This window comes from Lutra lutra, chromosome 4 (assembly GCF_902655055.1).
Source record: "Lutra lutra chromosome 4, mLutLut1.2, whole genome shotgun sequence".
Taxonomy (NCBI): domain Eukaryota; kingdom Metazoa; phylum Chordata; class Mammalia; order Carnivora; family Mustelidae; genus Lutra; species Lutra lutra.
The window spans coordinates 69,580,603-69,604,900 of record NC_062281.1 but is presented as its reverse complement, the minus strand read 5'-3'; the positions used below and the strand labels follow the sequence as shown (position 1 = coordinate 69,604,900).

Genomic DNA, 24,298 nt, shown 5'->3' with positions numbered 1-24,298 from the left:
TAGCACTCAGTTCTCAATTCGCTCTAGAATTAAAAAAAAAAACTTTCCATATACTTATAAATATTCAGTCTTTAAACCTAATTTGCTATACTTAGTTCACATGCCTTCAAGCATTTGTCTTCCAATTTCCACTGAATAAATGCGTACTAATGAGAAGTAGAGCAAGCTGCTGAGGCAAAGCTGGGTGACTTGGGTCTGGCCTGCCACCAGCTTGTGATAGGCGGGCAAATTGAGTTAAAATGAAAAGTCTTGTCAGCTGAAATTCAACATGGTAGCCAAACAGCAAGCTGTCAATCATCCAGCCAAAACAAGGGACTGTAGGTAATAAAAGGTCATTGTGATCATTAGTGCACTTGGCTTTCATATGCAAGTTAATTTTAATTAAACATGATCTCTATCTGTAAATGTTTTATAAAACTTATTGTGCATAATGGATTGTTAATTTATACTAACATTTAGCAGGTAATAGGACCCTCTACTTATTAAAGCATTGTAGAGAAATGGCTATTGAGAATGCAAATATTTGGGGGATCATTTACACCAGGCACCACAAGGTGCCAGCAATTGCGATTGCGATTAAGATAAGGCTGCCTGTGTTTTATTAAGTAAGAGCTGAGCTTTACTAACTGGTATACAGTAGAAAATCGGATTATAGCATTCCCACGATGAACTTACAATTCAGGGCCTGAACTACCTCCTTCACCTGGCTAGGAGGGATCTGTTTTTCTCCTCCGGATCTAAAAATATTCTCATTAAGTATCCCTTCTAAGCAAAACGCTGGGGAATGTGTTGAGCTAAGACGTTTTACCACGTAACTGTGAAGGAAAATTGCAAACGAAAGGATATGCTGGTAGGAAAAGGCATGTACTCTTTCTCTCTTGCCCTCAGATCTCCATTCTGGCTGTAATAATTGACAGATGATTCTCATTTGCAGATTTAAAGCATTGAAGCAGCTCATGACAATCAATAATGCATGTAACAACGCAAACACAAATAAGCACATCCAAGTTTCTGCCTCACACTTAGGCCATGTCTGTGTATGTGGAATGAATGTACTGTGACATGGCCAGGCTGTTAATTTGGGTCATCTTAATGACTGGTGCAGACTGTCGTACCATCTGATTAGCCATGGTGATCAGTGGATAGCAGTGATGGCTGGAGCGAAATGGACAGCCAGGCCACGCCACGGTCCATTGGGGCTGAACGCTTGGGTGGTCTTACAAAGGTGGATGAGGAGTGGGGAGAAGAGGATCTGCCGGCAGCTCTCTAGAAGGTGTGAAGAAATGGAGTGAGGCTCCAGGTGTGTGGGTGCATTTTTACATAACTGCCTTTAAGACAGGTGAGAAGATCAGTTAGATATTATAATAATCACGGATGCTGGGTGGCTCAGTGGGTTGAGCACCTGACTCTTGGCTTTGGCTGGGGTCATGTCATGATCTCGGCGTGGTAGGACTGACCTTGTGCTGGGGGGGGTCCCCACACAGTGGGGATTCTGTTTGAGATTTTCTCTCTGCCCCTTCCCCTGCATGTGTGCTCTCTCTCTCAAATAAATAAATAAATAAATCTTTAAAAAAAATCAATTATAATAATCAGATAACTTAAAGCAAATAACTAGTTCTTAACTCAACGGCTGTGTTTTAAATAAAATCAAGAGTAAATCTGAATTGGTACAGAAGTCTACTTTCACTCTGCATTGCAGACACAACATTTGGTTTCCTCTAGAAAAGTAAATTCAACATTCATATGTTTAATAAACGTTTATTGGGGTGCCTGGGTGGCTCAGTCCTTAAGTGTTTGCCTTTGGCTCAGGTCATGGTTCCAGGGTCCTGGGATCAAGCCCCACATTGGGCTCCCCACTCAGTGGCAAGCCTGCTTCTCCCTCTCCCACTCCTCCTGCTTGAATTCCCTCTCTTGCTGTCTCTCTGTCAAATAAATAAAAAAATCTTTAAAAAAATGTTTATTAAGACCCTACTCTGTTCAGGGCACTGGACCACTGCTACTGGTGAAAAAAAGAAAACACAGCAAATGGACTTAGCCTTCGTGGACACTGTAATCTGGGTAGTTCAAAGTTGGGAGGTGCATAAAGACAGGAATGAGCCACAAGATCCCAGAGAGGATTCTGCGCAATTTCTTAGTAGATACCTCTCTAAAGATGGCATTCAGAATGTACGTTTAGCAGAAAGTTATTTTTCATACTGAACTGAAATTTCCTCCTTTTAATTTCTACTGTTTTGAAAAGAGGCAAAAGGAAAAAAAAAATTTAATCCCTCTTCCACGTGACAGTCCTTTAAAAAAATTTAAAGACCACTGTCATGACATTTTTATTTTTAACATTTTTAAAAGATTTTATTTATTTTATTTTTTATTTTTTTATTTTATTTATTTATTTTTTTTTAAAGATTTTATTTATTTATTTGACAGAGAGATCACAAGCAGGCAGAGAGGCAGGCAGAGAGAGAGGAGGAAGCAGGCTCCCTGCTGAGCAGAGAGCCCGATGCGGGGCTCGATCCCAGGACTCTGAGATCATGACCTGAGCCGAAGGCAGCGGCTTAACCCACTGAGCCACCCAGGCGCCCCTAAAAGATTTTATTTATTTTAGAGAGAGCGAAAACAATCCCAGAGGGAGAGGGATCACAGAGGCAGAGGTAGAAGCAGACTCGACGTTGAGTGCGGAGCCTGATGTGGGTTCGATTCCAGGACCCTGAGATCATGACCGGCTCCAAAGGCAGCCGCTTAACCCACTGAGCCACCCAGGTATCCCTATCACGACATTTTAAAATTGTATGTCAGAGACAATGTGGCCTTCAGTCTTTTGACATCCTGGATGAATTCAATTAGCCAACTTGCCTCTTAAAAGGTAGCAGAAGTGGATGTGGTATTTTAATTAGAAATGTGGAGAGGTACCCTGCATATCAGACTTCTTTTAATGTTTCGTTGGAAGCAAAAGGACAACAGATTTTTAAAATCATATCGCCACTGACTTGTCTTAAGCTTTCTGATATTCCAGAGGTTATCAGCCCTGGCTGCCCATTAGAATCACCGGAAATGGTTAAAAAAAAAATGCTCCATTCCAGATCAAAGGAATCAGAACCAGTGCATTAACTCAACCTTTAAATTAGTGGTTTTGAACCTTGGTTGCACATTAGAATCACCTGGGGGAGCTTTTAAAGCCATCAGCCTGCACCCCAAACCAATGAAATCAGAACCTCTGGAGGTGCGACCAGGTATGAGTAGTTTTTAAAGCTCCCGAGTTGATCTCAACAAGTAATCAAGGATAAGAACCACTGTTAAACCCTTCTCTGCTAAGCCACACATTTCATCATCCTATTTATTCTTAGGCAATTGATGCTTAACCTAAGTCCAATTCTTTGCCTTCTCATTGTTCCCCTCTCAAGTCCTGTGTCCAGTAATCATTGTGTCATCTAATCCTCTTACCTCTGTGCTGAACTGAAAATCTGATAAACGTCCAGCTGGTCTTTCTCACTTTTGGACCAATGCTTCCTTACCTAGAAAAATCTCACTGTCTGATCTCTGGTGTACCCCTTGTGAAAGATACCTCTCCCTCCTTCTCCAGGTAGTTTCTAAACGAAGAATTTACACCTCCTGAATATACCCATTGGAAGAGAGGATTTCATTCAATTTATTGTCCAAATTATGCATGATTTTTCTTTTTTAAAAAATTAATTTATTCATTTGAAAGAGAGAGAGAGCATGCACAGGTGCCAGCAGGAGTTGGGGCAGAGGGTGGAGCCAGATGTGGGGCTTGATCTCGAGACTCTGAGATCATGATCTGAGCTGAAATCAAGAGTTGGATGATTAACTGACTGAGCCATCCAGCTGCCCCTGTATGATTTTTCAAATATACAATTATTTTTAATATTGAATGAACTTTTTCAAAATAATGCCCACAATTGTGACAAACAGCCACATTGACTATGTTAATGATAACTATGTATGTGTGTGTGGAGGGGGGATATAGGAACTCTATCATCATTATAATTTTTCTGTAAATATAAACCTATTCTAAAATGAAAAATTTATTTTTATTTAAAAACACCGACAAGATTCTGATGTGAACCTCGAGCCCCATCCTTACCCTCAAACTCAATTGTATCTGAGAATTAGTGATCCATATCCTTGTAAAATAGTGGTCAAGGTCTCTGGTGTAGTTCTGGAGCATTTGCTCCTTAACATGACAGTATTTATGGGTTAGCTTTTGAGTTAGACTGGCCATCAATTTCCGGTTCTGCCACAATCTAGCTTCATGACTTGACTTGGTTAACTAATCTTTCTGAATCTTGTTACCTAATAATTAAGTGAAGATAATAATACTTGAGGGCTAAATAAGCTAATATATGTAAAGCAGGTAGCACAGTGCCTGCCATATAATGAAATAGTTGTTAATATCGTCATTCACACTGTGTCATCTAGAAATTAAAAATACAGTTAACTGTATGATCATCTTGTTCAAGTCATCTGATCTCATACATGTGCATATCATGGCTGGCTTTGCTGAAATCAGGATACAAAGAATCCCTGCCCCCGTCTCAGCTCAGACAATGAAAAATGACTAAGGATTCTGCTCTCAGACATGTCCAGGAGAGAAGCATGGGTGGGCAAGAAAACCCTTTACCCCCATGCAAGTTATTCAGCATTCTGATATTTTTCTCATCTGTAAAAATCATGCAAAATAATGGATGCCCCAGCCCCCCAGGATTTTGGTGAAGATCACATGAAACAATGTTTGAGTCCATAAAATTGCCTTAAGATTTTGCAGTCATTAATATATTTAATATGGACTACATCTAATACTCATCATTTGTTATTCAAGGATCTTTATCTTTCCCAACCGATCATTTCTTTCCCTTTCTTTCTCCTCACTAATTACAAACAATGGGCTTAGAAATTTTTGATAGAAATTTGTTGGGAGAATCACTGCAGGCTTATTATTCTAAGTCTAAATTTTATAATAGATGATCTCCTTGCAAGAGAGTAGTGCAAATTCTGCTGAGTTTTGGTTTTATAGCACCTCCTTTTATTCCAATATCCCTCACTACCGCCACGTGTGCGACTTTTCTCATTTTGAGGATATGTAATTGAACAAAAATTAGGTGCCTGCAACTCGCCTGAGTTATTCAGTTCAGAAGTTACAATCTACTTCAACTTACGTTCTTCTTACTTAAAGCAGGTTTGTTTTTTTTCATGTGTGATGCACAGAAAGAGCACACCTGTGCGATGAGGTAGACTTGAATTTGCAACCAGCTTGGTTCACAAATAACTGAAAATGAAGAACACAATGTACGCATTGCAGGAATGGCACTGAGAGTCAGGATTGTTTTGGTGATAGCAAGAGATGACATTTATCGAACCCATACTTTTTAAGTTATGCATTATCTAGGTAAACGTGGAAGTCAGAAGTAGTACTCAGTGAGATTCTTTGCTAGCCATTTGTCAAAATTCCAATTTTGAGAGCTTCCTCTCCTTGCATTCTCTTTTATCTTACCTTCTCTCGGATTCATCTTTTCTCCTTTTGCTTTTCCTGTCTTGGAAATCTATAGTTCTAAATCCTACCTCCATCCCAGGTTTTTCTTTCTGGGAAAACAGAATAATTCTTACTTTTCTCTCAGGGTTTCTCAAACTTCGTTCAAACAACAACTTTTCCTGTTGAGATTTTGACCCCCACTGACATTTATCTGAGCCAACTGTAGTTAGTAACTTATTTTAAAAATTATATTTAAATTTTGTTGTAGAGACCTTTATTAAACATTGAGAGATATAAAATTATAGTAAGGTCATGATAAGCAGAGTCCTAAGAATAAGGTACATAAATATACAAAAATAGGAAGTTGTGTTTTTCTTTATCTAAAAGAAAAGGTTGGAATGGTTTTAAAGAAAGATTTTCAAGAGCCAAGGGGAAAAAGCATAAATCCCTCACAAACTCTTAAAACACATGATTGCTTTGAATTACTTAAACAGGCTTGGTACTTAAAAGCCCAATCTATGTTACATATTTTAACTTTTGCTGACGTTAAGTGTATATTGATGTCAGAGGAAGTTTGATACATGCAAGGCCTACAGGATTGAGCCACAAATGTCAATAATATATGCACAAGTATTCGCACCACGATAAACCTATGCCCCATTGGACTCTGTCTTCTATAATCACTCTAAAAAAGAGAAATCATTTCTGGTCAGGAATAAAGCACTCATTTCTATGGCATTCTAACTTCCCTTTCAACCTTACTTTATAATCAATGTAGGCTGACATGCAAAATCTTTGTTAAAAAAAAAAAATCTCTTTTCTTCTTCCTGCTTAAAAAACTTCTTACTATTTGGGCGCCTGGGTGGCTCAGTGGGTTAAGCCGCTGCCTTCGGCTCAGGTCATGATCTCAGGGTCCTGGGATCGAGTCCCGCATCGGGTTCTCTGCTCGGCAGAGATCCTACTTCCCTCTCTCTCTCTCTGCCTGCCTCTCCATCTACTTGTGATCTCTCTCTGTCAAATAAATAAATAAAATCTTTAAAACAACAACAACAACAACAAAAAAAAACTTCTTACTAGTTAAAAAAAAAGTGGCATTCATTTCATCCTTGTGATCTTTTTCCTTATAATACTAAAAACTCAAGATATCTTTCTTTATAAAGAAATGTACTTAGAATAACTACATAGACCTCTGTCTTTAGGGACATGAAAAAAGGGAAACACATACACCCATACCATGGGGGTACACTGTAAATTTTTAATCCTGTAAATCTTCCCTTTGTACAAAGAGTACATACTCTTCTAATATAGAAGACTATTCACAAGTGAACTATGATGAGATGCAGAGGTCACCTGTTGTGTAACTGATTCATATAAAAATTCGTTTCAATCTGCATAAAACTGTCTATCTCATATAAAGAAAAAATGCACATTATTTTCTAGAGGATTAAATTCTCGTTATGAACAACACTGGCCTCTGCTGGTAACCAAGGTCACAATGAACACACGTCCACCTTTTCTAGATTGCTGAAGGTGCTGCCTTTATCCAGGTAGATCTACAATCTCTTGGGATCGTTACTGTTCCTTTGTTGATGATACAGGGGCCATAAATTTATGAGGGCTCCGAGCATGAAAATCTCTAACTCTAGCTACGGACTTAAATGGACCCAAAGTGTAGGTCTGGAACTTGCCATTTCTTCTGATCAAATAAATTTAAACATTTCTGCTTCAATACCATCATTTTAAAATGATCTTTTCTTTCAACAAGATATTGAGAGTAAGAAGTTGGTGAATTTCAACTAAATTTTTAAAAGTAATAACTGTGTACAGAATACAAACACATATTCCTTTAAGTTTATTTGCTTTACTTCCCAGTATGCATCACCTGGTTCATAAAATACAACTGAAATAACTTGAATACATGGGAAAAGCAACCTTGATTTTCATAGAACTCTGAATCTTCTACCCCGAAAATACTGTGTATCCATGTGAAGGTTACTGCCCAGAATTTTATGCAAATTTTTTGGATTTGTTCACCAATAATTCTGCAAAGAAAACCAAAATAATATTTGTATTTTAATAATGTTGGGATTATTTTCTTTCACCAAGCAAATATAAAGTGTCTTTGCTAACTTATGCTAAAAAAAAAACAAATAAACTAGAAGATGACACATGTATCCCAACCAATTAAGCAAGCTAACCACCTGTCAGGACAAGATAAGCTTCCTGCTATTGCCTCTGATAGGTCTTAGCCTACACAGTGGGAACATTCTCTAGAACACATGGACTTTTCTTTTTAATGTCGCCATTAGTCAACACTACTCAAGATCTGTAAGTCCTCTGCTCCCAGAAGTTCCCATCAAAGAACCTGGAACACACTTAAAAGATAAACAATTGAGGCCAACATAGGCTAAAATACTTGTCTACGTTATCAGAGGAGTGAAGCAACAGAGATATATAAAGACTTACTCTTACATGCATCCAAAGGGTCTTGGATTATTGTATAGTAAAGGATACCACAGGAGGAAATATCAATACAGAAGGGACAGAAAATAACTTGTTAACATGGAATTTAAATTAGGGAGTTAAAGTTTGTTCACATAAAGATACAAAGTGTCTCATCGAAACCAGTAAAAGAGAATGCAATCCACTGTCATCAAAAGCTATGTTGCTGGCGTACAGGTCTATGTAGAAGTAGAAAAATAACTGAGTCGCTCCTGACCTCAAATATATTTGAAATAGTGACCATGCATACTTCATGAGTCAGTGAATATTTTATAAAATATTGACATTTCACATGGAGTAATTAGTAGCTGTTGCTTCTTCTTTTCCTCCCTGTCTCCCTTTCTTTTCTACCTTCTTCCTTTTCTCCCCCCAAGTATATTCATATCAAGAAGTTCCAGTGGAAATCACTTTTACTACATTTTTGAGAATCATACATTTCAAGCTGTATAAAACATCCTAACCTCTGCCTGAAAATGTAGACACCATCTTAGGTAAGAATAAATGCATCTTGTATACAAGTCGCCGTTCTGAAATACTTCCTTTTCAATCCCCAAATACCTTTCTTGTTAAGATAGTGTAGCAGTGTTTGGAAAGCGTTAGCACACCAACAGATGCTCAGAATCAAATGATTTAATAGGCATAAACTTTTTTTTCCAAATAATTGCAAAGCTTTGGGTTAGCCTTTTGCTTACCTTGCATAGTTAATTACCTAGGCCTTAATGTTTACATGTAATGAGAGTATCTACAGTTATAAACTACATAATTTATAATTGATGTAAATGGGTGTTATTATGTCAATTAGGCAGCTGTGTCCTCCACCTCTTGGTAAACAGCTTTGAGTGATAAACTGAGTTTGCAGAGAGGTACCTTCTTTTCTTCATAACAGATAAAAATAAATTACCTAGGTAGACCAGGCTGTCCAATTGTTCTCTGGTGAGGTGGATGGGAAATCCAGACCCTTTCTTTTGACCTGTTGACTGCAGCAAATGGTCAATTTCGTCACGCAGCACCCCCATAGCTTCTGGGTGCTGGAGGAGGTAATACATCGCCCAGAATGTAGTTGGAATAGTGTTTGTCACAGAAGCCCAGAGAAAGCCTAAATGATGTGCTGGGAGAAAATAAGTGAAAAGGAAGATTAATAGCGTTTATTACACTGATTAGATTTGCAGTGTGCTAATTAAAAGATGTTAGGACACAGACCCAGCCAAGGATCAGTGCATGCTAATGAGGACCAATAGGCTTCTGAAGTCTAATTTTCTGCTTAATGAGAATAGTTTAAAATGTAATGTGAGCGTGGGGGGCGGGGAGGTGGGAGATGAGATAAGAGGAGTAAATGCAGCTTAGCTATACTCTTTCTCATTATCCCCATTAAGTATCTTGTTTTACCACCTCAGCAAAAAAAAAAAAAAAAAGAAAGAAAGAAAGAAAAAAATCAATTATCACAGAGGGTTGTTTCGGAGTAAAACATTTTATCATTAGCCAATTAGAAAGAGCATAAAAATTTTCAAGGTCACCATTTTGTCTTTTTATTTCAAAGGTCTATTGTAAATTGTTTTATTTTAGACAAGTAATCATTCAGAAGTTTCTTACCTCCTATTTCAAAGTCCTCAAGTGTATAGTATTTCTCCAGGATATCTTGCCTCATTTGAACAACTTCTGACCATCCTTGTGTCTTAGCTAAGTGTTCTGATGTCAAGAGTTTTATAAGTTTCTTTCTAATAGATTTGACATTTCCTAGAAGCTCTATCGGTATGTCTGATATTAAATATGGGAATTTGTCATCAAATTTTAAGAAATCATCTCTTAGCTCAGTAATAAATTTTCTCCTATTGCCAGCAAGAGATTGTCCATATATGGTTGTGAACGTGACCTCAAATATTACCGAGCTGCAGAATGTCAACAGGTATGCTGTGTTCCAAGTTGTGGTTTTTAATAGTTGGAGTTTGAAAACTTGTTTTAAATTCTGCATCATGTTTTCTGTGAGTATATCTAAAGCTGTCCCTCGTAAAAGATGATAGCAGCCATGAAGATCATCATTCATGTCATCATTGGTTGCCAACTTTTCGATGGAAAATGCTTTCCTTAATAGTTTATTAGTGAATACTCGAAAGCTTAATTTGTGACTTTTCATTACTAACTGGTACTGAAAAGGGTCCAGGATAAATGTGATATACTTTCCTGAAAGAAATAAATGAGAATATGAGTTCGGTTGGGAGCAAAACAAACAAAATACCTGAACTTTGAAAATATTTTAATCAATATTATAAAGACCTCAATAACTAACATGTAGAGAGATGCAAAGTTTAATAAAAATCCATTTTGTTCAGAGATCCCCCATATGTTTCTGTTAAAAATGGAAGATAAGTGGGAGAAACTCAAATATTCTTATGTTCTGAATGTCTTTTAAAAAGATACTGTTTTATTTTAACTAAATAACCAAATATTTAAACTAACCCTGAAATATCCTCAGAATCCCTTGACTTAAACATTTCTCATATTTTCCCTAAGAATACAAACAGAAAACAAACATCAAACAAACAAACATATCAAAGTTATTATTTACACTTTATAGAAAGCCATTTCATACCTGATATCATCTTAGCTTTGACTGGATACGATAATTTTAACTCAGACAAAGGAAGATGTGGTATAAAGCAGATACGCATAAACTAATGTTTAGTGTGACACTAATACCAAATCACAAATGCCAGCATTTTCTTTTTTATAGATGAGAAAATAGTGGTTCATGGAGATTTAGTAACATGTCCAAGGTGACCTACTGATTTGTGACTAAAACAGGATTCCAAACAAGAACCTGTCCATTTATGCATTCATCCCTCCATTCAACATTTATTGAGATTCAGATACTTGTTTGGATCTCTTTCCTCTTAAGATAAAAAGATGTAAAGAAATAATTCTTGAAGGGGTGTGAACACAAGATAAGGGAAGCAGAAAGTGAAATCCACTTTGGTCTGCCCAGAGTTACCTATCAGCAAGTGTTCTTTGAGGTGGTGACATTTGGTCTTTTCATAGATCAGTGTTGTCCAAACTTACCCAATTAAAAGACATAGAATACTGGTTAAAAATACAGATTCCTGCCTGATTCTGATTCATACGGTTGAGATGTGGGACCTATGAAACTTTATTTTTGACAGGGGCCTGAAAGGATTTAAGGCAGCACAGTGAGGAACATAGTCCTACTTTGGTAGGGCTCTCAAAACTCTCAGAACCTTGGAGAGTTCCCAGCTCTCACCAGCTCCCTCCAGAGCCTGGACAAGAAGTCACTTCCCCCCATGCATGTTCTTTTCCTTACACAGTGCTGATTTCTTCTCACTAGAGAGCTGTTTTAAGACTCCTAATTAGAAGTATTCTGTACATAGTATTTAATAATGGCATTTAATAAATCTTTCTTTCCCAAGAACACACATGAAGTTTAGATGATCCTATAAACTGTCATGCCTATTTATTGCCCTCTAGAAAACAATTAATAGACATGACAGTTTGTAGGACCATTCACACTTTCTTCTTCACTTTATTATTCCTCTCTGTGTATGCGTGTATGTGAGTGTACTTTATCAGACCAACAGCACCTCAATTGTTATTTATTGGTAACTCAAACAGCATCATAGAAATTAAATTGAACGTGTTACAGGATTTAGAATAAAGTTTTGAATAATTTTCAACCTAATTCTTGAAACGGTATAAGTGTGTTTTTGTTTTACAATTTTAAAACATAATTTAAGCTTTTAATATACATTCATATACATGTGCTATATTTTTTCTAAAAATAAATCATATGTCTTGAATTTTATTCACCATATTTCTCCTTGATTTATTTAATAAGGTGGGTCAATCTAGGAATGAGGGTAAAGCTAGAAGTGGCTATTCATTTTGGTCAGACCCCAAAGATGCAAGTATAAAGTAAACTGGATTTTTTTCCCTCAGGGAGAGCAAAAAGGACTCAACTGGATTGGAGCATATTTTATGACACCTGCTTTACCATAGCATCTTAATTAAATAAAATTGCCAGCATCTGCCTGACAAATAATTGAAAAAAAAAAAGAGTGAATTCTCATTTTGCAAAAGATATAATTTTAGGCAAAGCTATGTATTTTCACAGGTGGTGATTCATACTTTCCTCCTTTCACCAAATGAGAAGATTTTGCTAAATATCTTTAGGGTTATTTTAAATTAGCCACTAAAATTCAGGGAATGTATAAAAGGTTCAGCTTGTAAAACACAATTTTTAGGGAATATTTTGAGTTTTTCCTACTAATTTTCTACATTCATTAAAATCTAAGCAGAAAGATAAAATTATATTCAGCCAAGACAGCATGAGCTACTGGCCATTGGCCTACTGAAGTAAAGGCTGTGTGCATGTGAGAGTTTTTGTCTACAGTTTGTTACAAATACACATACATTCCTTTCTCTCTCCCCCTCTGGGATAAGGATATGGGAAGAACTATGAGATTCATTTCAACTAAAAGAAACAAAAGCTAAATGTGGAAAAACTGGTTCCAGTTAGCAGCCAATTATTAATAGTTTTTTTTAAATGAGCAGTTATTGCATATAGATTCTTTTCAAAAATCATTATTGATTAGTTAAAATCAATTTATTTGTACATAAAATTCTCACTCTTCAAGGCTCTTTATACTCCAGGATCTCCATTTTCTCTTTCATATTTTTATTTTAATTTCTTCAACCACAAGGCATTGTGTTTTATTAACTATCTTTCTAAGATGTGGATTGCTTTAAAAGTAGACGTTTTGATTTTCTGGATTTTACTTTTCAAGTGGGTTTGGAAGTACTAATAACCCTGGAGATGTTAGTTGGCTTTCCAACTTTTAATCTTCAGTATAAACAATTTAAGCTAAGTTTTCCAAAATTAATATTAATTTAAACCATCTGTCCACCATCTGCTAATGTGAGATGCAAAACCAGAGTTTCTTTGTAATCTTTAATCAGACAGTTAGGAAAACACATATACATTCATAAAATGAATTTAAATTTCTTAACAAAGGAAATCTGAAAAGTGATTCTGAAGGCCATGTATTCTTGGAGTGAAATTAACTTTTGCTCCAGTGTGATTTTATGTAAATGAATACCAAGTGTTGATAGGCAAGTTGCCTAGTTTACCAAGATTACAAGGTAGAAACAATATCCACTGCCATGTTTTCAAAAGAGAAAAGAATGCTGTCAGTAGTTGATATGAAATATTGATTTAAAGAATTTCAGAGTTTGCATTTGTCTAAAATAGAAATGTCAAAATGGGGCTCACTTCTGCAAAAAAGTGTAAATATATATAATATGTAGTATTATATATAACACCTAACATATATAATCATCTTTTTGAGCAGTAAATTTGAAATGGGGTCAAAATTTTTTGTATCTTCTTTGCCAATAATTTTATCCTCTTCCCTTTTCAGAGCTGACTGGTCCTAAGATATTAATTCTAGCATTCCTATATAACCCACATACGATCTTTTATTAACTCAGCAGGCTTTTTACTTCTTCCCAAATTACTTCTTTTAGGAAAGTGGAGATACATGATGCAAAGTCCATCAGTAAATGCAAAAAACCCTAAATCATTCATCCTGATGTCTTATATACAAAAGTTTGACATCTGGATCACTATAAATTGAATTTTGATGTTTTCATCTCAGATATTTGGTGCCATACAGAGGCAACACCCATGGGAATTCAGAACAACTATTTGAGTATTTAGATTTAGAAATGCCTTGTCAGCAAATACGAGATAAATTTGGATTTTTAAAGAGAATTTCCATAATTATAAGCTTTCACTTTCCATGCTTAGTTTGCTCTTTAATAGAATTTTTTAGAAGGTCAAGCTGAAAACATTCGTTGGAAAGCGGAATGTGAACCAACTTTTTATTTTATGAGGATGACCACATTACACACTCCCCCTCTTATTAGGGAGATTTCACTAGTTGTTGACAATGATGTACAGTGATTCTTTGCTGGCATGACATCTAGGGAAAATGACTCTGCTGCATCACCACACAAAACCAATTAGAGAACTATTTTCTGCGACAGGTCAGGAATTTACGTGGTTTCTCATGAAAAGATGTATCTTTTAATTTCTTTATTAAGATGACATCCGTGTCCCTTGAGACTTTTGGGGATGACAGTCATTTGCTCATCATGCAAGAACATACACTAACAGAAATCACATTACGGGACAAGGTTGGAAGACTCTGGTCCCTCGTTTCACATTTCCCAAAGGCGCTATTTTGCAAACTGATCATTAGGAGCACATATATTAATAGATATCTTGACAGGAATCGATTCAAACTCTAGTAAGAAGCCAAAGGTTAGTGGTAGTACATATTCAACCTGTGCTGGTGTACTGTTGAGTTAAAAAACATGGTCACGGTCAAATTATTTAGACATCAGAAATTCAACAAGCTTCTTAGTGTCTAAGGTTAAGAGATCAAGTATCAGCAGAAATTGATTATTTTTTGAGCAGTGAATAAAATTATTCAACTTGCCACAAGTTTCTGCTTAATCAGCTTAGATTATTTTTGTATAATGTATTAAAAGGCAAAACTGCAAAATTTGCTAATTTGTTGTATCTGTTCATTAGAACATAAAGTTTAATTTTCTTAAGTAAGAGTGACTTACTCTTTTTTAAAGTGAAGAATAGAGTTTTGTTACTATGAAGCCAAAAGCTCACTTACAATAAAAGCCCCAGCTATGGCCTTTATTTGTATTATAGCAAGTATTTCACCAGCTCTAAGGTATTGGAAATATCCTCATCAAATACTTATTGTGAAGCAATCAGTGCTGACCTCTGGCCCAAATGTTGGCAATAGAGGAACTAAAGAATAATGAAGGGAAATAGACAAATGAATTAGCAATAAATTCACAATTTATTAAATGCCATGATAGAGTGATACTGAGAGTAATGGGAGCTTGGAGAAGAGGAGTCAAACATAACCAGGGTTCTAGAAGAGATGGTCAGTGAAGCTTTTGGGAGGACGTGATATGTGACTACAGTCTCCAAAGATGAATCCATGTCAGTCACTTTCTCAGGATGACTCACAAAGAGAAGAACAGCACTCAGGCAGAAAAAAACAGCAAGAGGAAACACAGGTGCAAAAGGACATGGTGTGTGAGGAGGAAATTTCAAACAATTTGGTGCATTAGTAGTGCACTGAGGCAGGCAGTAGCAAGAGATGAGGCTGGAGAGATAGGAGGAGCCCAGATCTTGGCGAGCCTTGTGGAGATTATACTACGATTGTTCTAAGATCTATGATTTTTTTTTCCATTTCCATTTTTCTGAAATCAGAGTGTTGGGAGAGACTTGCCAGGCAAAGGAATAAGTTGTGAGGAAAGGGATACTGCCTGTTCATGAGAAAACTCACCCGTGATGACAATCATCCAGTTGGACCATTGTTTTTTCTCTCCATTACATTAAAATGGCGATGCTGAAATGAAGTCGTGCTATGTACTAAAGGTTGGTTCTGATACTCAACAAAGTAATTACAGTGAGAAGATATTACCTAAACTCTTTAGGAATAAAACATTAAATTCCAAGTCTGGTTAGAGGAAGATAGTTGAGCAAAGAAAGGGGCATAAGTAAAGATGACCTAGATAAAGAATTCTCAGAGTCAGTGAAAGACCCAGAAGGTGCAGCGTCAATAGAATGAAGGAATAGGGTGTTTTAAGGAGGAATGAGGGATCTGCATTGCCAAACCAAATAGAGAGGTCTAGTCAGGTGAAGGTCCATTAATGGCCTCAGCAAGGCAGACAGCTGGTTCCAGGTAGGAGGTCTCTAGGAGATAAGGAAGTATAGGCAGCAAATGTAGGAAACTCTCTTGAAAAATCGGGATGCAAAAGAGAAAAAAAAAAAAGAAATGAAAGGTAACTAGAAGGAGAATATATGAAAAACATGGTTTTAAGCTATAGGTAAGGACCCAAGAGAAAGAAAAAAAGCAAAGACATATGTGTGGGAGGAATTAATAATGAACACCAGCCCTGTGGAGGCAGGAATTAAGGGTTATGTGGACAGGTGATAGATTTTTTAAACATTCTTTGAAATTAGAGAAGAGGTAGTGAAGATAGTTGTGAGACACAGAGATATCCGGTAGATATGTGAGGGTTTGAGTGAGATCATACCTGATGCCTTCATTTTTCTTGAGAAGGAAAGGAAGGAGAGTGAACTGTTTTGCCAAAGCCCAGTGAGAGACGGGGACCTGGAACACAAACTTTCCTGCCCTTGGACCTGACCAGAAGTCAGAAGGCAACGAAGTGCAGATATTGATGGTCACAGTAAATTCTTTGTATCTCTCCACATGTGTTCCTTTGCAATCAATGAGACTCTCCAGCACTTCTCAGTAAGTGGCGGAGTGTATTTCCCTCCCCTTGAGTTGGGGCAGGCCTGTGATGGCTCTGACTAATAAAATGTGGTGTAAGAGAGGTTTTGTAAGAGCTCAGCTTAGGCCTCAGGGGACTTAGCAACTTTTCTCTCACCCACCCAAAACACTAGCTGCCATGTAAGGACATCTTGAGAATTAAACATCATGTGTAAGTGACTCAGGCAAGACTGGGTGCTTTAAGGCCTTAGGTTTGGGGAGGTGTGTTATGCAACAATAGATAGCTGATACAGCTGAGCAACAGGGGCTTTAAAGTGAAGAACATTCCAAATTTTCCTTTCAGCCCTACGATGTTGGAAGGTTTAGTGATCTTGCTGCAGTTTTCTTTTTTCTTTTGTAAGCATCTTATTGAAGTTAGAAGCATAAGAAAGTTTTTAAAATTAAAAATACATTCTACAGCAGTGGTTGCTAGGAGTTCATGTTGGGGGGAAATGGCATGAATATGTGGAACATAGATGATTTTTAGGGCAGTTAAACTATTCTCTATGATAGTGAACACTATCCATCGAATGATGGATCCATGACACACATTTGTCAAAACTCAAAGAACTATACAACACAAAGAATGGACCCTAATGTAAATCGAAGACTTTTTTTTTTTTTAAAGATTTTATTTGTTTATTTGACAGACAGAGAGAGAAAGAGAGACATCACAAGTAGGCAGAGAGGCAGGCAGAGAGAGAGGGGGAAGCAGGCTCCCTACTGAGTAGAGAGCCTGATGCAGGGCTCGATCTCGGGACCCTGAGATCATGACCTGAGCTGAAGGCAGAGGCTTAACCCACTGAGGCACCCACACCCCCAAAGACTTTTAATAATGTATCAACACTGGCTCATCCACTGCAATAGAGTATGGGATATAATAAGGAAAATTCTGATCAAGGGAAACAGGATATATGAGAAATCTCAGATCTGATCAATTTTCTTTAAACCCAAAACTGCTCTACAAAATGAAGTCTGTTAATACGTTCTAGTTTTTTTTCTTTTAATCATTCTTAAAATCAGACCAAGTCAAACCAAACCAAAATCACAGGTGATGGCAGGAGAGTAGGGTTCCCTAGGTACCCTCAAGATTTTATAATTCATCTTCTACTGTGAAAATCAGTGTATTCAAAAACAATGTTTCCTTTTATATTAGTCTAGATACAAAACAATAACATAAATATTCCATATTTTGCCTACAGAGAAATGTAAGAACTTGGGGTGCCTGGGTGGCTCAGTTGCTAAGCATCTGCCTTCAGCTCAGGTAATGATCCTGGAGTCCTGGGATCGAGTTCCGCATTGGGCTCCCTGCTCAGTGGGAAGCCTGCTTCTCCCTCTTCCACCCCCATGCTTGTATTTCCTCTCTTGCTGTCTCTCCCTCTGTCAAATCAATTAATCAATCAATCTTCAAGAAAGAAAAAAAGAAAGGATGAAAGAAAGAAAGAAAGAAAAAGAAAGAAAGAAAGAAATGTAACAACTTAAGGAACAATTGAGAACTTATGATTTATGGAAGGTACTTATAGAAGTGTTGTTTACCTCCAAGGAGAACAGTGAAAGTGTCACCATGTTGCTTTTGAAGAGTTTTCATGAAACCTAAAGGATCCTTTTGTAATTTCAGGGCCTCTCCAAGATAAGGAAGCCAGCCTTTTATTAGTGGAGGCTCACCAGGTCTCCTATAAGAAAAATAAATAAACAAGAAAAAATTAAATCCTTATTTTAACACATATGGGTTATTATTCCAGCCTAGAAGTGAATGGATGAATTACACAACTTTTTCAGTTATTTTATTTAATGATGATTATATAATAATAGACATGAATTTATTGAGCCCACCAGTATGTGTGACTATGGGGTAGACAATTCAATTCACAGCTTCTGGTGAGCAACGTTTTTGAGAAATTGTGTCTTATAAGACCCAAATGGCTGGCTGAAATGACAGCTACACTCAGTAAACATTTTATGTATGAGAGCTCTTGCTGAGTGCTAGATGTCAGGTAGTTTACTTGCCAAAGTAAAGCTCCTTATTATCAGATGTCACTTTAGACTGGAATGATATAATTAGAAGAGGAGCAGTTAATGATTTTGAAAAATCTTTTCTACTGTGGAGAACAATAAAAACCTGAACATTATTTCCATGAAGTACATCTTGTTGTATTATTGCATACAGTTTTTTATTCAAACTACAAAGAATAGGAATATTTGTTAAATTTTACAAGACAACATATGAAACGTGTTCAATGAAACACTGAAATACTGGACTTTTTTAAAAAGTTTCTTTTTTTACTTATAATCTTAGCAAAATTGGACTTCAAAATTTCTTCTTCATTTATTTGGTGAGCTCAATCTGATTTAAAGTAAAAAAAAAAAAAATCCAAAGCCATTTTATCCTAGAAGAGATTAAAACAAATATTCAAGAGAATTCTGATGATTCTCTATCCCATCTGTGAAGATGACTTACACTATAGGCAGTACAACCCATTTTGATTAATCACAAGATATTACTAGCTCAAGACTTAATCAAAGATCAAGATTATGGTCATACTCAACATGGACTTTTATGTGGTTAGATTAACCCTATCAAGAGCTTTTATTTTCCCACAACCCAACATGGTAGAATTAAACTTAAAAAAATAAACAACAGATCTTTCAGGGGAAAACACAAAATAAAACCAAGGTATGATAGAGACAAAGGAAATAGGTATCAAAACTCTCTCCTTTCTGTTTTTAGAAGACAGTTGATTTTCATACTAATTTACAAAATTAGTATAATTTTGTAATTATATAACAACACAAAATGTGTGTTGTTATTCAAATATATGTACTTAGAAATAGGGAGACAAGAAATATCATATAAAAATGTGTATCTTCTGCTTCTTCCCCTTCCCTATTATTTTCTTAAATGCCAGCTTTACCAATGGAGACCTGCTTTTTTGAGAAAGATAGAAGCGTACCAAAAAGTATAGTAACATTAATTCTATAACCAAAGATTAAACAAAAGACAATATATATGATAATAGAGTAGGATCTCTAAGTCAGAAATTGCCATAGCACGCAGGCTCTCAATCAATGGCTTTCAAAATTTGCAAGTGATCTTGGTTCATAAAATTTCCTTTCAAAATATTCTCTTTCTTGGCCTGTTTTTACCCCGTTTTGTCTAATGTTGCTTGGATGTTGCATTGTGGCAAAGATTTTGAAAGGCTTTTTGTCATATCATAATTTAATGCAACTAATTTTATTCTCTATGCTCTGTCATTTGGTCAAAAGCTGTATTCTTCATGGATTTCCATGGTGGGGGGAAAGGATGGAACTTAGAAATCCAGGGGAATATTAAGTTAATGTTCAGAGTTAGGGAAACACATTAGGAAGCCGTTTTAATGCTACAAAGATGAGAGGACCATCATTTCTTACAGCTGTGTTCATTTTGTCAGCAAGGAGCTTAAAACTATGAAACACAATGTCGCAAGTGTGTATTTACAGGAAAAAAAAAACATAGTGCTAGTTCAACTTATATAGGCCATAGAAATCTGTCTTCATCAGTATATTTGTAAAAACTATTTAGAGAGGAAAGACATCACCATAATGATTCAGAAAGACCTTTTGGCACAATGCAAATACTGTTACTTGTCTTTCTCGTGCTCTGTGACTTTGAAAATGAAATGTCTACTACCCACTGCTGCATGAGAGAATGGGATACCTAATGTTTATTGGGGATGAGCAAGTCCCAGACTTAAAAAGAACAGGTTCTGAAGCAATGGTGGGTAACTAAAAAACAAAGAAAAACAAAAACAAAAAAACACCCAGAAACAAAAAACAAAAATTGTGGCCTACATTCCTCTCAATGCCACTCTAACAGTACACACTTTCTCAAATATCCTCTTTACTATTTAAGACGCTAGAAGGACACATCTTGTAAGTTATACAAATTAGAGCTTATAAGTTTCTCAATGATTAAACCCAGTTCTATGCATAAACAACTATCACCACTTGTAATTTCTTCCATACAAATAGTGGGACACACCTTGACATTATGAAAAATGTCAAATATGGTCCAAATTTATCTGGAAGCAAATAATGAAGAAGAACTGAAATACACCAACTTAGATCTCATTGGTGAATTTTATCAAACATTTAAAGAAGAAATATTACCAATTCATTCTAATCTCTTCCAGAAAATAGAATTAGAGAAAACATTTCCTAACTCATTCTATGAGGCCAGCATTAACCTAATACTAAAGTAGACAAAAACATCACCAAAAAGGAAAATTATAGATCAATAAATGTAACACAGATGTGAAAACCCTCAAAAAAAATAACAGTAACTTGAACTCAACAGAGAGAAAGAATTATACATTAGAAGAAAGTGAAATTTATTCTCGATATGTAAGTCTGCTTCAACATTCAAAAATCAATTAATGTAATTACTGCAATCCATTATCTCAGAGGGATAAAGAAGAAAAATCATCTTATCATATCAATAGATAGAGAAATATCATTTGACAAAATCTAACACCTATTTATGATAAACTCTGAGCCAACTAGGATTGGAGGAAACTTCCTCAACTGGATAAAAAACATCTACAAAAAACTTTAATGCTAACATCATACTTGATTGTGAAAAACTACTTTCCTGCTAAGATCTGAAACAAGGCAAAGATGTCCCTCTCACCACTCCTATTCAACATTATACTGTAAATCTTAGTTAATGCAATAAGACAAGAAAAGGAAATAAAATGTACACAGATTGAGAAGAACTAAAACTGTTCTTGTTGCAGATGACATGATTGTCTATACAGGAAACTTCAAAGTTCAACAAGAACAACAAAAAACCGTTCTGCAACTCCAAAAGCAATTGTAGCAAGGTAGCAGAATACAAGGCTAATACACAAAAGTAAATTGCTTTCCTATTTTCCAGCAATGAATAAGTGGAATTTGAAATTTAAAAAGACAAGACCACTTAGATTGGCACCCATAAAAATGAAATACTTTGGTATACAAAATATGTACAAAATTGGCTGTGATGAAAGAAATAAAATAAAATTTAAATTAATGAAAGATATCCCATGCATATCAGTAGGGAGACTCAATATTGCCAGAAGGTCAGTTCTTCTCAACTCATTTTATAGATTCAATGCCATCCTGCTCTGAACTCCAGAAAGTTATTCTGTGGACACTGACAAACTAATTCAAAAGCATATATGGGAAGGGAAAGGACCCAGAATAAGCAATATGATACTGAAGAACAAAGTGGGAAGACTGACACTACTCAATTTCAATACTTTATAGCAACAGTAAACAAGACAGTGTGGTACTGGTGAAAGAATAGATAAATAGGTCAGTGGAACAGAAGAGAATATCCAAAGTAGACCAACACAAATACAGTCAAATGATCTTTGACAAAGGAGCAAAGTAATTCAATAGAGAAAGAATAGTCTTTTCAACAAATGGTGGTTGAACAACTGGGCATTCTCTTGCAAAAATACAAATATAGACACAATTCTTACACCTTTCACAATAATTAACTCAAAATAGATCAGAGACCTAATTGTAAAATGCCAAACTATAAAACTCCTAGCAGATAACATAAGAAAAATCTAGATGACCTTGGGGCTGGCAATGATACAATGAAATTTAGATATGATTTCAAAAGCACAACCCAAGAAAGAAAAAGATTAAAATTTAAAAATTATGTTCTGCAAAATACACTGTTAAGAGAATAATAATAATAATAATGCTTCAGACTGGGAGAGAAATCTTTGCAATACACATACCTGATAAGGGACTAATAACCAACATATAAAAAGAACTCTTAAAACTCAACAATAAAAAAAAACAATTAAAAATGGGCAAAAGATCTGAACAGACACCTAACCATGGTAGACATACAGATGGCAAATAAACATATGAAAAAATACTCAACAACACATATTCTCAGGGAATCACAAATTAAAACAACAATGAGCTACCACAACACACCTATGAGAATGGCCAAACTCAAAATATTGACTGCCCCAAATGCTGACAAAAATGTGGAACAACAGAAACTCTCATTGCTGGTGGGAATGCAAAATGGTACAGCTACTTTGGAAGACAGTTTGGCAGTTTCTTATAAAACTAAACATACTCTTACCATATGACCCAGCAACTGTGATCCTTGGTGTTTACCCAAATGAGTTGAAAACTTGTGTCCACACAAAAACCTGCACACAAATGTTTATAGTAACTTTATTCAGAATTGCCAAAACTTGGGAACAATCAAGATATCCTTCAATTGGCAAATGGATAAACAAACTGTGGTGAATCTGGTTGGTAGAATATTATTCAGTGATAAAAAGAAATGCACTATCATGCCACAAAAAGACATGGAAGAACCTTAACCACATATTGCAAAGTGAAAGAAGCCAATCTGAAAAGGCTACGCACTGTATAATTACAACTATATGACATTCTGGAAAAGCCAAAACTATGGAAATTATTAAAAGATCAGTAGTTGCCAGGGGTTTGGGTGAGAGAGGGATGAATAGGTGTAGCACGTGGGATTTTTAGGACAGTGAAACTATTTTGTATGTTACTATAATGATGCATCTATGTCACCATACATTTGTCAAAACCCACATAATGTACAATACAAAAATGATCCCTGATGTAAACACTAAGACTTTAGTTAGTATTAATGCATTAATGGTGGCTCAACTGTAACAAATACACTGTACTGATATTAATATGTATGCAAACTGCAGGGGTAGGTGGGTGGAGAGGGGGGTATATGGGAATTCTATAATTTTAATTTTTCTGTAAACCTCAAACTGCTCTATAAAATAAGGCATACCTACACATATAATAATAAATTTTAAGCAGGAAACTGATATGAAGTTTCCATCTTTTACAAATTAAGGACATTTAAAAAAAAGATGGGAAATTCTAAGGTATCAGTATTGGGCAGTGTGTAAACTGATAGCAATGAAGTATTTTTTAAGAGTAAAGAGTTCCAAACTGATGGTTACCAGAGGGCAGGTGGGGGGGGGATGGGTGAAATAGGAGATGGGGATTAAAGAGTGCCCTTGTCTTGATGAGCATTGGGTGATGTATGAAAGTGTCAAATCACTGTAGTGTACACCTGAAACTAATATTACACCATATATTAACTAACGGTAATTTAAATAAAAATTTTAACAAAGGGTACAGGGTTCTGGAATCCAAAAAGTAAGAAAATTGCTGTGGATTAACCCCAGTCACAATAGGCTCATTGCTTCCTATGATCTCATAAGGAGCCATTGTTAATGAATCCCAAGCATCTATTTAAGACCTTGGCAGGGCTGAGGATTTTGTACCTTCTAGCTCAGGAGGCTGTTTTTCAATGACCTGGGATTTGACCAAAGTTCATTTCTTCCATGGCACTGTAGGGTTTTTAGTCTATTTTTTGTATTATTTTTTTTTCATTTTAAAGAAAACGTGAAAAAAATAATAATAAAAGAAACTGTTGTTAATATTTTTCTTTATTCTTTTTTTGTGCATTTAAAAAATTTAGTTTGCTAATGTTTTGTTTGCCTTTATTTTTTGTCTGGCACTATGTAAATTCTATCATAAAGATCTGTTTTTCAAGTTGGCCTTGAAAGTGCTTTTCTTTTGAAGGAAACTGGATCAAGTTTCTCTCCAGCTTTTCCCAGTTTCAAGCTGATGCTGGGACATGCTGCCTCCTGAGTGAGTACAATAGGCTGCCAGGCCTCTTGGCCATCTCTGCGGAGGAAGAGACCCTTTCGACAACTACCATTGGCAAGGATATATTTGCCAAGGTGAGATTGGCCCAACACATCTTGATTGGGAAAGCAATGGTCATGACAACCATTAAGGAGTTCATACCATTAACTACCCTATAAAGTCCAAATAATGAAGGCCTTGGGTCACCCAAACAATTGTGAAGTTATTTGAAGTGATGGAGACA

The 24,298-nt window shown here is 36.0% G+C and overlaps 1 protein-coding gene across 1 annotated transcript in view; it reads right to left on the bottom strand.

Moving 5' to 3' along the window:
• LOC125098786 (cytochrome P450 7B1) overlaps positions 1-24,298 on the bottom strand; it is a 173,852-nt gene that overhangs the window by 10,450 nt on the left and 139,104 nt on the right. The window contains exons 2-4 of the mRNA XM_047727898.1: positions 17,896-18,032; positions 9,575-10,162; positions 8,886-9,092 (exon numbers count right to left, since the gene is read on the bottom strand). Of these exons, the coding sequence (XP_047583854.1) occupies positions 8,886-9,092; positions 9,575-10,162; positions 17,896-18,032 (932 nt within the window). The remainder of the gene's footprint in view (positions 1-8,885; positions 9,093-9,574; positions 10,163-17,895; positions 18,033-24,298) is intronic.